This window comes from Episyrphus balteatus, chromosome 1 (genome assembly GCF_945859705.1).
Source record: "Episyrphus balteatus chromosome 1, idEpiBalt1.1, whole genome shotgun sequence".
Lineage (NCBI taxonomy): Eukaryota > Metazoa > Arthropoda > Insecta > Diptera > Syrphidae > Episyrphus > Episyrphus balteatus.
The window spans coordinates 110,981,534-110,997,118 of NC_079134.1; the positions used below are offsets into that span (position 1 = coordinate 110,981,534).

Consider the following 15,585-nt stretch of genomic DNA (forward strand, 5'->3'; position numbering starts at 1 on the left):
CAAATTTGACAGCTATTTTTTTATTTTCACGATTTCGAATGTATTCTTATTCCAAAATAATCACCAAAATATAAAAAAAAACAACTCGTCGGCCCAGAATTACAGGGTTCTATGTGCACCGACCTCTATTTTGAGTTATTCAACTTTTAAGTTTTTGATGCTTGGATTTTGTATTAAATGACTATTAATTTAAATTTGAATGATGTCAAACAATAGATAATTGATAAAATATAATTAAACAATAATTAATTTGTTTATTTATGAAGTGGTTTCTTTTAATTGCAATTTTAATTTTTTCACAAAGTAATATGTACAACAAAGCAGCAGAACTGGGTTTTTAAATGAATATCAAATAAAAACTTGATTTAAACATAGTTTTTAGTAAAAAAAAAACATATTGTAGTATTTGCGTAATATGTATGCATAACATATGATAACAATTAGAAGGTTCTATGTACAACAATAAGAAACAGAAAGTTCTATGTCAATATGATTATGGGTAATTTTTTTACTGACTTAAAAGAGAATAACAAAGTTCTATCAGATAATTTTGCTACATAAAACCTTGTAATTGTTAAAATATCTACATTTTGGTTGTTAAAACCTTGTTTTTTTTTGTGTTTTACACTTTAAAGGGTAAATTATGGTACATGTCCATATGCTTAAGCCTTAACTACATTGGCTCAAAAAGTGAAAAAGTACAAAAGTGAAAATTTTCAAACGCATTTTTGTATGGTTTTTTGGGCTAGAAAATTAAAATAAATGATGCAGAATGCTTATTTTTCCGTCCAAAAATCAATTTGTAAACTCTTTTTTACAAAAAAATCCCGCTAGCGAGAAAAAAAATATTTTCACTTTTGTACTTTTTCAAAAAGTGGTGAATGTAGTTAAGCCTTTATTCGATAGCGCTTGAAAATACGAATCCAACGATACCCATAACTGTTTTTTTTTTTAAATGGCGCTTAGAACCTTGTAATTCTGGGCAGATGAACTCCAGCGGGCTCTATGTGCAACGAAAACATTTTAATAAATTAAAAAAAAGCTACTAGGGGTATTCACGATCCGATGCAACTGGTTTAGTATCATTGCAAAAGTGCAAAGGTGTAAAATCTTACAACACTAGAACAACAAAATATATGGATTGAAATTTTACAATGGTCTTGCACTTTTGCTATACCCTAACCCTATTGCAAAATAAAAATACAATGGTGTAAAATTTTTTTGACAGATGGCAGCTCGCCGTCGCGTGTCGCCCATGATTTTTCAAACTCATTTTGTGACAGTTTTTCCGACCAAAAAATTAAAAATGATGATGCAGAAAGCTTATTTTTTAGTTTAATTCTGTGTTTCCACCTACGCTAAATTCGAGATTTAGCTAAGTAGATTTAGAATAAATCTCGAGAATTATTTTAAATCTACTTCGCTAAATCTCAGATTTGGGTTCAGCTACCAAGATTTTCACCTACTTTCAATCCGAGATTTAGAATAAAACTCGAGATTTGTGCTAAACCTACTTAGCTAAATCTCGGATTAAGGGTAGGTGGAAACGTAGTATAAGCTAAGAATACAGTTTTTCCGAACAAAAATATTTTTTAATTCACCACAGCTGTAAACCAAAATTGAAAAAAAAAAAAAATTCACCTCAATTTTTTTTTCTCGCAAAACAATGTGCAGCCCTTTGTTCTGAAAAAATTTACAACTTCATCTGTTTACGACAGATATTTTTTTTTCAAGAAAAAAAATGTTTTCTTCACCACTTATTTTTTTTTATCAAAAAGAACTTTAGTTTACTTTTTGCAAAAAATCAAAAAGTGAACATTTTCAAACTCATTTTGTAACAGTTTTTCCGACCACAAAACTAAGAATAATGATGCAAAAGCTTAGTTTTTGGTTTCAAAAACAATTTTTGTAGTTTTTTTTAGGGCCAGTTGTTTTAGTCGGCGGATTAGCTGCGGGTCAACTTCGGTTCAAGCATGGATGTGGATATTTTTACATATGTGGACCTTGCACCAATGCTAAACCGGAACCTTACCATCGATTTTAGAAGATAAAAGTTGCTGATCCGCGGATCAAATATGTACAACTGGCCCTTAAAAAACAAACAACGCTAGAAAGAAATAAAAAATTTTACTTTTGTAAATTTTCCATTGTTTAATTCATTGTAGTTATGGCTTTAAGGTCGTGTGCGAATTGCGTTAAAATGTTGGTTAAAACTTCACGTTTGGTTAAATTTTGACACAAGCGTGGTGAACAAAATTTGACAGTAGTGGTTAAAATTTGAGTTTCTCAAGATAGAAAGATCAAGATAGATTTGAAATTACTTATTTGATATAATGCGTTAATATTTAAAAAAATGTAAATGTATTAATACAAAGTACTGCCTAAAATTATTATTTATCTTGAAAGAATTGAAAATGTACGAATTGTTTGTTGTTTTTTTATTTATTATGTTTCTATTTTGTTGGCAGCTGGTGAACTATGAATTATTGTTCGAAGACTGAATTCATAATTTCTTTTTGATAGTAATGAAGTGAAAATTTATCGATACAAATAAAAAAAGTGTGTGAAATTGAGAATTTCTTTCATTTTCATACTAGAATATTTAACTTTATATATTTTCAGCTGGGTTTTGTTAAAAAACTAATTAAATTGTAAGCTGAAATTCAAGTTCGTTGGGGAAAAGAAACACAATTTTTATATATTTAACTCGATCTTTATTACACGTCTGACTTGTTTGATTCTTAATATTCAACTGACTCAAAGTCTACGTTTTTATTCTTATAAAATGAATATAGGAAACGCCTTATTTTTGGGTATTTTTTTTTATCTTGAGGGAATTTTAATCAAATAAAGTTCTATTTAACACATTTTAACCCAATTCGCACAGCAAAAAAATAAATTTGATCCCTCCCTTCAAGCAAGAAAACGGAGTTCAGAAAAGACACTCCGACCGTGTGTGAACACAAAGTCGAAGGTGAATCGTGGTGAAAAAGTGAGAAAATTAAAAAACAACGTAGAGAAGACAAGGGCAAAAAAAAACAGCGTCGCGTCATTTTGTTATTCCATTTGTGAAGTGTCTCGTGTCGTGCCTTGTTTAGTTGATTGTTTTTAAAATATATTTAATAATAATACAAAAATATGTAAAATTTACTATGAAAAATTAAATATGAAAAATGTTGTGTTTGCAAGTCGCGATTTTCAATGTGCATTTGCAAATGCTTCCAAATGTCAAGCGCCTTTTTTTTTTCCATTCCAATGCCGGACGTCATTCATTCCGACTTCGGCTCCGTTTTCTCGGAATGGAGATTTTCACACCAATCCATATGCAATCGACTTCGCGGTGATTATAATTTCCATACTAATTTGAGCCGTCTTCGGACCCGTTTCTGAGCCGAAGTCGGACTTGTTTGCTTGAAGGGCTTTTTTAACCAAACGTCAAATTTAATCGTGGTAGAAAATTTAACCAAAATTTTAACGCAATTCGCATAGAAAATCTTCCCTTTCATCTTTTCGAACTTTCTTTCTCTTATGCTCTTATGTGGGCCTTGAACTTAGTGTCTTCGTGTAGAAGCAGACTTCGAAAACCAACTCGATCTCTCGATTCTCCATGAAAATATAGTAAGTCATGAGGAAACTTAAGTTTATGTACGCTGGTCGCTGTAGGCATGTCATTTTTCCACGTGTTTTCAAGAGCATTTTTTCATAGCTAAATTTCAATTTGGTTAAATTTTATATTAAAAATATTTTTCGCGGCACTCAAGTTGTCGTTTTTAAATAATTATTTTTTTTTGGAAATAATAAGCAATGGGTAGGCCAGGTAAATTGGAAAATTTAATTTAATTTGTATCATGCTACAATTTTTAATAGTGTTGTGCTACTGTGTCTTCAAAATTGGTATTAAATTGAATTATTTGATGCTCCAACATTTTATTTTTCCAGGGTTTTCCCCACGTGGTGGTGATCGCGGTGGAAGAGGTGGTGGCGGTGGAAGAGGGAGAGGAGGTGGTGGCGGAGGCGCACGCGGTGGGTTCGGTGGTAGAGGAGGCGGTGGTGGTGGCGGCGCGCGTGGTCGCGGAGGCCCACGTGGTGGTGGTGGTGCTAGAGGTCGTGGGGGGCCCCGCGGAGGTGGTGGAGGTGGTTTCCGCGGTGGGAAAACTGTAATCATAGAGCCACATCGTCACGAAGGTGTCTTTATTGCTCGTGGTAAAGAAGATGCGCTTGTTACACGCAATTTTGTACCTGGCTCCGAAGTTTACGGGGAAAAAAGAATATCTTCCGAGGTAGGTTATACGAACTTTGTTTACTAACAATTTAACAATATTGTAGTGATGAAAAAGTGTAGGGGTACAGAACCTGGTATCATGTGGCCAGGGAAGTCCTTTTCCTTAACTTTCTAGTTTGGCCCGAGGCTATTTTACTGATTGTGGGAAAAAGGCTTCAAAAAGCGCTATCTGAAAGCAATAAACAATCTAAACCTTTGTTTATTTCTATTACATACCAATTATATTATATTTTCTTTTACAGGTGGACGGAGAGAAAGTTGAGTACAGAGTATGGAATCCATTCAGATCAAAACTAGCTGCTGCAATTTTAGGAGGAGTTGACAAAATACATATGCCTCCTGGATCGAAAGTGCTTTATTTGGGTGCGGCGTCTGGCACAACAGTTTCCCACGTGTCTGATGTCGTCGGACCTGAGGGTCTTGTATATGCTGTGGAATTCTCACATCGTTCTGGTCGTGACCTTATTAATGTGGCTAAAAAGCGAACAAACATCATTCCCATAATCGAAGATGCTCGCCACCCGCACAAATATCGTATGCTTGTGGGTATGGTTGACACAATATTTGCCGATGTTGCCCAACCAGATCAAGGAAGAATTGTCGCCCTTAACGCTCAACATTTCCTCAAAAACAACGGGCACTTTGTGATATCCATTAAGGCGTCATGTATTGATTCGACAGCGCAGCCTGAAGCTGTTTTTGCAGCCGAAGTTAAAAAAATGCAAGCAGACAAGCTCAAACCACAAGAACAGATAACTTTGGAGCCATATGAAAGAGATCACGCTGTAGTTGTTGGTGTTTATCGGCCGCTTCCAAAAGGTGGAAGTTAGAATTGACTAGCTTTTATATAGGCATTAGTTTTAAGTTTTTTTTCAATAAAGTAGACGATGAAGTAAAAAAACATTGCTATTGCAGGCTTTGAAATGAAGATACATAATTATATGTTAAAAGCAATTCGTAAACCATTAGTGCCAGATATACCGCAATAATTAAATAATCAGCAGTATTGTGATTTTCACGTGAACAAGATCAAGATTCCATCACATGTTATCTGGAGAGTGAATTTTTTAATGACCTCGATAAAATCTCAGAACCAAAGATCAAGGACAAAGCAACGAAGTTGATTTAGAACAGCCTAAACACCTGGTTTGTTTAAGAATCATTAATTTTATAAATCCATAAAAATAAAAACTCGGATTAGCTTTTAAAATTCCGGATGGAAAAATTTCCATGTGAAACTCAAAATAGGGCTGAATAATAAACTAATTCACGTAAAGTTACTAACTATTTGCTTGCCATCTTTTGCAAGGTTTGCGTCAAGGAATTCACGCCACAGGGTTGTAAAAGAATGCAATTTTTTGTGAATGCAGTCTTTGAAATTCAGTTACACTATTCCAAACAAAGATTGCAATCATTGACTTACATTTGGGACTTAGACTTCAAATTTTGCAATCACCAATCATTTTTCGTGAAATGATTGCTATCTTTTTTTTTACCAATCAATTGACTGCATTCAAATGATTGCAGTCTTTTGCGAATGCGTGCAGTCTTTGCATTCTTTTTGCAGTTTTTCCTTTCCTTGGCAGTCTTTGCATTTTTTTGCATTCCTTGGCAGTATTTTCCTCTTTTGCATTCTTTTACATTCTTTTGCCACACCCATGACAAACGTAAGGATTTCACAAAATTTTTAACATTTTTTTAGTTCAATAATGAATTTGATAGTTGTTTTAAGAATTAGTATAATTGTCTGTGCAGAGTAAGGAGTGTAAATAATGTCGTTTTCTTTTACTCTATTAAGGAGTACCTACTCTAAATTTTTACTCCTTTTTCTGGAGTGATAGAACATAATGAGAGTAATTTTTTTTTGTAATTGTGTGTGTGACAAGGCAAAAATGGATGATTTCCTTGTGATAACAGGCCTAGGAAAAATTGTATGAATTGAAAAAAAAATTAATATTAATAACATATGAAGCATAATAAGCGTTCGTTGAAGACGCAAGGCGCAGAAATTATGTTCGAATTTCCTTTTGATTTTCGTTTCGGTGCGTCGCGCGCTTTTTGAAGACGCAAATTTGACAGCTATTTTATTTTGTTCTTGTTCATGACCCACCGGTGGGTCATGTTTCAAAAACACTGAAAAACGGCACAATTTTACAAAATAACTATAAGACACTTATAAACATATACTAAAACACACTTTACCACAAAAAAACACACTTGGCACTTTGGTAATATTTTTTGATTTGCATGTGTTAAAACAACTATCAAATTCTTTATTGAACTAAAAAAAACTATGAAAATTTTGTGAAATCCTTACGTTTGTCATGGATGTGGCAAAAGAATGCAAAAGAATTCAAAAGAATGCAAAAGTCTGCCAAGGAATGCAAATGAATGCAAAAGAATGCAAAAAGACTGCAAAGGAAGGGAAAGACTGCAAAAAGCATGCGAAAACTGCACGCATTCCCAAAAGACTGCAATCATTTGAAAAATGCAGTCAATTGATTGGTAAAAACAAGATTTCACGAAAAATGATTGGTGATTGCAAAATTTGAAGTCTAACTCTCAAATGTAAGTCAAAGATTGCAGTCTTTTGATTGAAGTCATTAAAGATTGCATTCAAAAATGATTGCAATCTTTTACAACTCTGTCACGCCATCACTTATGAAATGGGTGAATTATTAGTAAGTAAAGAATAATTTTATTCCTATCTTCGTGACTTTTGTTGAAACTTAATTTGTTCTTCGCAGGCTACATGTCTGTTTTGATTAATTACCTACTTGCTACTTGTTTTTTGTCGAAATTTCGCGTGTGGTTATGTTGAATATTATGCTTTAATTTGATATAAATACTTGTTCTGTTTTGTTTTGTTAAAAACTGCTGCGAATTGATTTTGTTTGAAACTTATCGAAGTAACGATTTCAATAATTGTTAGTTCAAAATATTTGTTCATGTTGAATAAACAGTTTTTCTTATAAGTCTCGAATATTTATTTCGGTAGAAGTAGGTACTTTCAGGTCGTTTAAGAATAAACGAAGAATTTCAACAGGTTATGGGCCCAGTTGTACGCCGAAAGTAAGAAGAAATAAATTTGCAACATATTTGGTGAAAGTTTTTTTTTTCGAACGATTACGTAATTACGTCCGGGTTAATCTTATGGCCTTGGAATTGTATGACGTTGTAAATGGAACGTCACAAAAGCCCACTAATGCTATACTTTTTGCAGCATGGTTAAGAACGGATGCTAAGTTATTGTGAATTCTTGTGGGTCCAAAGTTCTTATTCATTTGTGTAACTATTCCACATCGAAAGAAATGTGGGACAAGCTTCATTCAATTTATGAGCAAACCAATGATTCAGCTAAGCATCTTTTTAGAAGAACAATATTACTTGAATCAGAAAAACCCAACTCATGATATTGCCACTCACATTTCAACTTTAGAAAATTTGGTGCAAAAATTGAAGGTAGCAGGTGTCACTATTGACAATAGTAGGTTTGTTCGTTGTGAGCTCTAGGGCACTCTGACCTTTTTCAACTAGGGGCCCTATTTTGTAAAACGATAATCGTTGAAACTACTTCGTTCTTGTTCAAATGCGATAATCGTTTGATTTCAACGATACTCGTTAATGCTTACGACTGTCATTTGCTTATCGTTTGACCTTCGTTCTCGTTTGTCTTGTTTAGAAAAAAAATTTGTCAAACTTCGAATCCAATTTTATTTCCACTGATTGCAATGAACATAAAAAAATATAAACATACTCGAATATTAAAACGAAGAAGCAAATATCTTATTACTATTAAAACAACACAACAAAACGATAAGAAAAACAATTTAACAATTGATCCCAATTTTCATGGCCAATTGGCAATGGCAGAGATAAAGTTCTCCAAAAGATGATTTTCTTCTTTAAACTCATAAAATAAATAGTCGAAATCACAAATTATGTCCTTAAGTTCAATTTTATTATGTTTTTGAGTAGAAAATACTATTGAATAGCACAAGAAAAGTAAAAGAAATTTTTTTTTGCCACTGAAGATTTTGTTTATTTACTTATTTTTTGACAGCTTTGGTACGGTAAGGTTGGTACGCTTGAAAAAAAAACATGGATTCATTATCGTTGTACTAAATCGCTCTATGTCGTGACTATCGTTGTCGTGGGTATCGTTGGTTTGCCTTTCGTTTCGTAATACGAAATAGGGCCCCAGAGTTATTTCTTCTGTGTTCGATGTTCGCTCTGAACGCACCCTGAACAACTTTGGGTATTTTGTCAGAGCGCAGAATTCAGAGTTATCAAAATCAAATCAGCTGTTGTCATTTAAGAAAAAAAAATTGTTTAGAGTGCGAAAAGTGATTTGACGTTTTTGGATACAAAAGTTGTGTTATAAATATGAGTTTTTCACGAAATTCATGAAATAAGAAACTAAATAAAGTAATAAATGTCAAAACAGAAATCAGCTGATGAAACTAGAGATCTGAGGTGTTCGATGTAAAATAAAACCCGAGAAACTCTGATTTTTTTGACAGTTGATTGACTTGACTCTGGAGCGGGAAAACAACGAACAGACCTAGTATGTTGATAAAAAAATACTAATGACATTGCCATCGGACTACCGACATTTTTCTACGGCATGGGATTCAACAGCCAAGGAACATTAAACGATTATCAACTTGAAAAATCGGTTCTTAAAAGAGGAAAGTCGCCTTGGTGTTGAAAATGTTAATTTGGAAGAAGTTGGAACGAGTAAAGCTCTACTGTCAAAGCGAAATACTGGGGCCCTATTTTGTAAAGCGATTATCGTTGAAACTACTTCGTTCTCGTTCAAATGCGATTAGCTATTACGATAATCGTTTGATTTCAACGATACTCGTTAATGCTTACGACTGTCATTTCCCTATCGTTTGACTTTCGTTCTCGTTTGTCTTGGTTGAAAAAAAAAAAAATTGCCAAACTTCGAAGCCAATTTTATTTCCACTGATTGCAATGAAATAACAAATATATAAACATACTCAATTATTAAAAGGAAGAAGTAAATTTTTTATTATTATTAAAGCACCACAACACAACAAAACGATTAATTAAACAAACAATTGATCTCAATCTTCATGGCCAATTTGCAATGGCAGAGATAAAGTTCTCGAAAGATGATTTTCTTCTTTAAATTCATAAAATAAATAGTCGAAATCACAAATTATGTCCATAACTTCAAAGTAAATGTAATTTTTTTTGCCACTGAAGATTTTGTTTATCTACTTATTTTTTGACAGCTTTTCATTGGCGTGAAGTTGGTACGCTTGAAAAAAAAATTGTTTTTTCATTTTTATCTGGCAATTTTTCAACCATGCATTATCGTTGTACTTAATCGCTCTATGTCGTGACTATCGTTGTCCTGAGTATCGTTGTTTTGCCTTTCGTTTCGTAATACGAAATAGGGCCCCGGGTACAATAAAGAAGAAAAATTTCACAAATTTTAGAAAGAAAGACAAGCCAAAGCGACCTGGTAAATGTTTGAAGTGTGGTCTGACTGGACACTGGAAGCGTGATTGCAAGGTGCATACACAACAATGTGATGATAAACCCTTAACTATAGTGGTGAAAATTTGTGGTGTTTTGAAATGATAAAATAAAATACAAAATTGAATTTTTTTATAAATTTTTTTTTTAAGCATTAAAAGATAACAATTTTAGAAGAAGTAAAAAAAAAAAAGAAAAAAAGAGAAAATTCATTTTCAACGGTTTTTATTAACTTTTTAAAAGTAGATGTGGGTCCCCTGGACCCACCACTATAGTTAAGGGTAAAGCATTTTTCAGCAACATTGTGCAGCCCTTGAGAGAATGTGATGCCTGGTTCGTTGATTCAGGTGCCACTAACCACATGTGTAGACGTCGTGATTGGTTTATGACATTTACAGAACTGGATGTTCCAATCAGTGTTGTCCTTGGTGATGGGAAAACGATGTTAGCTGTTGGACGAGGCGATTTGAAAGTTTTGTCGTGCAATGGAACTGATTGGATACAGGGGCCCTTTTTTGTAAAACTATTATCGTTGAAATTACTTCGTTATCGTTGAAATGCGATTGTGTTCAACGAGAATCGTTAGAATTTTACGATACTCGTTAGTACTTACGACGGACATTTACCTATCGTTCAACTTTCGTTTTCGTTTAGCTGTGTCTGCCGGTAAAAATGTCTGGAACTCCAAGAATGTAAATAAAATTATAAATAATAAATTTATGAGTGAAAATCAATATTTAAATTATTTTGTTTCATTAATAGGCCAGCTACAAGGACGGGCCAAATAAATTTAATGGTTCGATTTATGGAAAACAACCCAGGTGTGGCTAAGAATTATTTACCAAGCAGCCAAGCTAAAGCCAAATCAAAAATACTTTGGAGCAACTTGGCGGATCAGTTAAATTCGTGTGGACCGTATATAAGAACTGTGGACGGATGGAAAAATGTAAGTTTATTGTAGAATAAATAAGATTTAGATACATTGGTACCTTCTTGCCTACGTATGTATTTTTTTTTTTGTTAAAGGTTTGGAAAGATTATGAATATAATCTTAAACGCAAAATGCGTGAAAATAAACTAGATTTCAGTGGCACAGGCGGAGGATCGAACAAACAAAAAACATTTTCCGACAACGAGAAAGCCACAATGGCCATTCTCGAATTGAATGAAGCTGTGTCCGGTAATTCTTTGGCAAGGGACTTTGGCGGGCCATCCCGCAAGCCATCTGAGCCAAAAGATGCCATTACCGAAGAAATTGACGCGGTGGAAGCAGTAATTGAAGAAATTTTTGCGGAAGACGCAAATCTGGATGACGATTCCCCAGCGTTTCATCCAATTGCAGAGGATGAAGCACCCCCTCTTCCAAAAAAGGGAGACACAAAACTAAACAATTCCCAGACAATTCATCAAAATACAGAAGAATATGCACCACCCCTTAAAAAAAAGAAAAATACTCGGAACGCTATGTTAGAACAGCATGTTAACATGCAAGGCGATGTGGTCGGTATTCTTAAGGAAAAGCTAGCCTCAATGGAGAACACCCAAATTGCAATACTCAAAGAGCTTCAAACAACCAATAAGTGGCATAAAGAAGCTGATAGATGGAGGAGAAAGGCATATGAGCTTAAAAAAGAAAAATTTGATGAAATGAAAAAAAACAACATCAGGAAAAATAAGCAATACATATGTAGAGCTTCTTTCCCTTAAAAAAAAAAACAAAATAGACCTAGAATTAATGAAATTCAATAGTTCAGAAGAATATGCTCCTACTGAAATTGAAAAAGAAAATGTGAAGACGACTGTTCCAAGAAGAGAGTCTTCCTCTTTTACTTCTTCCAGCACCTCTAGTGATTAGATGTATATGTACATCTTTATTTGTATTCCAAGTTCCTCGGTGCCAAAAACCAAAACGAAACTAAAGACTAAATACCTACTGAAATAGTACAGGAAAGATAGACTTTTTCGTGGAACGAAATATAGGACGGTTGAATTTTTAAAATCTGAAAGAGGGGTATTAGAAAAGCTTAAGTCCTGGTTTTCGGGACGCCAACCCCCTGGTGAAATCCACCATTTTGGAAAACGCGAATCGCTCTATATCTCCAAAAATATTTGTCCTAGAGAAATGCTTATCAGGCCAAAGTTCTTGGAAATTTAATTATCTTTTTCTTTGTGATGCATTATTTTTCTGAGCGGGCGATAATTTTGAGGTTATGTTGTTTTCTTCTTCTTCTTCTTCCTTTTTCTCGGCGCTGTTATGATCTCGATGTCGAGGGGATCATAACTATCCCACGTTACTGCTTCACACTAGTGATCCGCTTGTGGGGTTCGCCGGGTTGACCTCAGAAATCGGCGGCAAGCCTCCCGGTTTTGTATTGTTCCATTTCTAAGGCCAACTGAATGCTGGTGTTTTTGCATTTGCTTGTACCAGGAGTTTTTAGGCCTACCTTTCTTTTTATTTCGTCTTGGAACGTTGTATGATATTGCTTTTTTGACGGGGTTCTCAGGATCTCTCCTTTGAACATGGCAATACCAACTGAGTCGGTCGTGTTCAATTTTTTTTTTTTTTTTTTCAATTTTTTTTTCAATTTTTTGGGAGATGGTGTTTTTAACATGAAGGCTTCCTCGGATCTTCGTACTTCTAATTCTATCAAGCTTTGTTTCTCTTGCTGTCATACGAAGCATCTTCATCTCAGCTGCCGTTAACTTACTCTCATACTTTTTGTACATTGTCCAACATTGTGAACCGTATGTAAGTGCTGGACGCACAACTGCGGTGTAGAGCCTTCCTTTCAGCTTAGGGGGCATTTTTCGATCACAGAAGATAGCAGAATTTTCCCGCCACTTCATCCACCTTACGCTTACGCGATGATTGATATCGTCATCACAAGTACCTTCGTTATTTATCATAGACCCCAGATATTTAAACTTTTCACACTTGGGAAGCACTACACCATTCAAATAAATGTCAGGAATAGGCCTGTGTGGATCAGAAAATGGGCAGCATAGGTATTCTGTCTTTTTCGCACTTATGCGGTACCCATTACCTTCTAGAACATCCACCCATACATCAAGTGCTCGTTGCAGGGATATCGGGTCTTCACTTATGATGGCTCCATCGTCAGCAAAGAATAACTGATGCACTTTTGGGTCCGTCACTTTGCCTTCAAGCAGGTAATCAAGAACGGTAGTAAAGAGCAGAGGACTCAAGACGCTTCCCTGGTGTACACCTACTGTGATTTCGAATTCTTCGGTGACTCCAGCTGCACATCTTACTTTAGTAACTGCTCCATCATACATGTCCATAATTATCCGCACATAGGTTTCCGGAACTCCTTGTTGTCTGAGGGCCACCCATATCAGATCTCGTGGTTGTCGATCGAATGCTTTTTCAAAATCAACCAATACCACATGCAAATCCTCCAAGGAATCTCGATGTTTTTCCATAATGATTCTGATACTCTGGATTGCATCTGTGGTTGATTTACCCGCAACAAACCCGCACTGGTCATCAGATAGCCTTATTATTTTTCGCAGTCGGCTACCCAAGACTCGCTCAACGATCTTCATGGTGTGTGACATCAGCTTAATCGAACGGTAATTATCACAGCTTCGAGTATCACCCTTCCCTTTGTATATTGGAAGAAGGTAACTTTCCCTCCATTGATTAGGCATTCGATCACCTCGTATAAGCTTGGAAACAAGAACCATGAGCCATCTAGACCCGATGTCTCGCATCTTTTTCCAAAACTCTGAGGGTATTTCGTCTGGCCCAACAGCTTTTCCCTTTTTGGAGTATTTTACAGCCTCACTAACTTCTTCGACTGTGACATCGGATACTTCGCTTAAGTTAGGTGAAGCCATTGGAAAGTGTTTTGGCCCTAACAGTGTTTTGGCTTTTTCTATGCAAGTTCGCTGTAGGAGGTCCCACATACTTTGTGCTGTACTCTCTTCATTTCGAAATATATTGGTGTTGTTATACAGATAGTTTTGCATATTCGAAATAAAAGTTTCGCCTTTTTCCTTATCCAGATTATACCATTTGATCTTCCCAAAAGTCTTTGTCTTTTTGTTGTCGTTCACTGTCTCCATAATAAATTCTGTTAGTAGGAGACGGTGTTGGTGGGCGATCGCTTCTCCCAGTATCACTTTACAATCCTTGACCCGAGGTTTCATGACACTAGATACCAAATGGTAATCAATCTGGGTCTCATTTCCACCACTGGTGTAAGTGACCAGGTGTCGGCTTTGTTTGATGAACATGGTATTTAGTACGATAAGACCATATGTTTTGCACGAGCTCAGGATGTCTTCACCAGGAGAGTTCCTAGTGCCGTATCCGAGGCCTCCATGGCAATCTTCATAGTCTTCGTTTGTTTTCCCGACATGTCCATTTAAATCTCCGCCCACGAACAAAAACTCTTCCTTTGGGATGTCCTTAAGTAGGTTGTGAAAATCAAGCAAAATGCATCTTTTTCCACCTGCTCACATCCAATTTGGGGAGCATATGCAGTGACAATATTCCACAACTTTCCTTTAATCACCAATTTAAGGGACATCAAACGGTCACTAGATTTCGAAATGGACAATATGCTGCCTAAGAGGTCTTTTGCAAGGATGATTCCGATTCCGTTCTTACCCTTTTCCGTTCCATGAGGTTATGTTGTTTTAATTTATTTTTTTCGGTTTTTTAAAGTTTGATCATTCTCAGTATTAGTAACATAATTTTTTAAACAGTTAAAGTTATAGACCATCAAATTTCCAATTATTTGGTATATTTTTTAAAGTCATGCGATGTGTGAGTCGAAAGTTATTGATCTACAAACTATAGTCTAAGAACAGGAAAGTTAGTAAAAAAACAGGCATTTTGTGGAACGAAATATAGGAAGGCTGATTTTTTCAAATCTGAAAGAAGGGTATTATAAAAGCTTAAGTCCTGGTTTTCGGGACGCCAATCCCCTAGCGAAATCCGCCATTTTAAAAAACGCGAATTGGTCTATATCTACTAAACTATTGGCTTGAGTGAAGAAGTTACTTCACCAAAGTTGTAGGTAATATAAATAACTTTTCTTGTACATGAACTGCTTTTTACCATAACCCACCTTAATAACTCCCTCTCATATCAAATGTTTCTTGTTTTTACATTACGTACACGATTTAGCCTTTTTTCATACCTTATTCAAAAACATATTAGTATATTTTTTAAAAATATTGAAAGGGATTGCTCTTAAAATTCCGTATCTTTGGTTTGAAAAGTCATAATAATCTTCAAAAGTATACCAAATTAATGTTCTACAACTTTAATCATGCTAAAAAATTATGTTTCTATCAGAGAGACTGAGAAAAATTAAAAAAAAAAAAAAAAACAAAAAATAAAACAACATAACCTTAAAAGTTTTGTCCTCGCAGAAAAACAGTGAATGCACAAGAAAAGATATTTATATTACCTACAACTTTGGTGAAGTAATTTATTCGGTCAAGCCAATAGTTTAGTAGATATGGACCAATTCATGTTTTTCAAAATGGCGGATTTCGCCAGGTGATTAGCGTCCCGAGAACCAGGACTTAAGCTTTTCTAATAACCTTGTTTCAGATTTGAAAAAATTAGCCTCCCTATATTTCGTTTCACAAAATGCCTGTTTTATTTACTAACTTTCCTGTACTTAGACTATAGTTTTCAGATCAATAACTTTCGACTCATACATCGCATGACTTTAAAATTATATTATACCAAATTATTGGAAATTTGATGGCCTATAACTTTAATTGTTTAAAAAATTATGTTACTATTGCCG

At 34.8% G+C, this 15,585-nt stretch overlaps 2 protein-coding genes across 2 annotated transcripts; both read left to right on the forward strand.

Moving 5' to 3' along the window:
- Nucleotides 1–3,634: 3,634 nt before the first annotated feature.
- LOC129906664 (rRNA 2'-O-methyltransferase fibrillarin) lies at nucleotides 3,635–5,185 on the forward strand. Its single transcript, XM_055982531.1, has 3 exons — nucleotides 3,635–3,817; nucleotides 3,940–4,280; nucleotides 4,525–5,185. The coding sequence occupies exons 1-3, from the start codon at nucleotides 3,805–3,807 to the stop codon at nucleotides 5,110–5,112; spliced, it is 942 nt and encodes a 313-aa protein (XP_055838506.1). The 5' UTR covers nucleotides 3,635–3,804; the 3' UTR covers nucleotides 5,113–5,185.
- Nucleotides 5,186–10,825: 5,640 nt separating this feature from the next.
- Nucleotides 10,826–12,370, forward strand: LOC129906666 (uncharacterized; the record flags this gene model as incomplete). Its single annotated transcript, XM_055982533.1, has 1 exon — nucleotides 10,826–12,370. A coding segment is annotated over one exon (675 nt), but the record flags the coding sequence as incomplete, so codon positions are not given.
- Nucleotides 12,371–15,585: the final 3,215 nt, after the last annotated feature.

Excerpts from the sequence above, each read along its gene's own strand:
- LOC129906664 (XM_055982531.1), top strand. Across the intron at positions 4,281-4,524 it reads AAAAAAGAATATCTTCCGAG|GTGGACGGAGAGAAAGTTGA; the intron begins GTAGGTTATACG and ends TTTCTTTTACAG.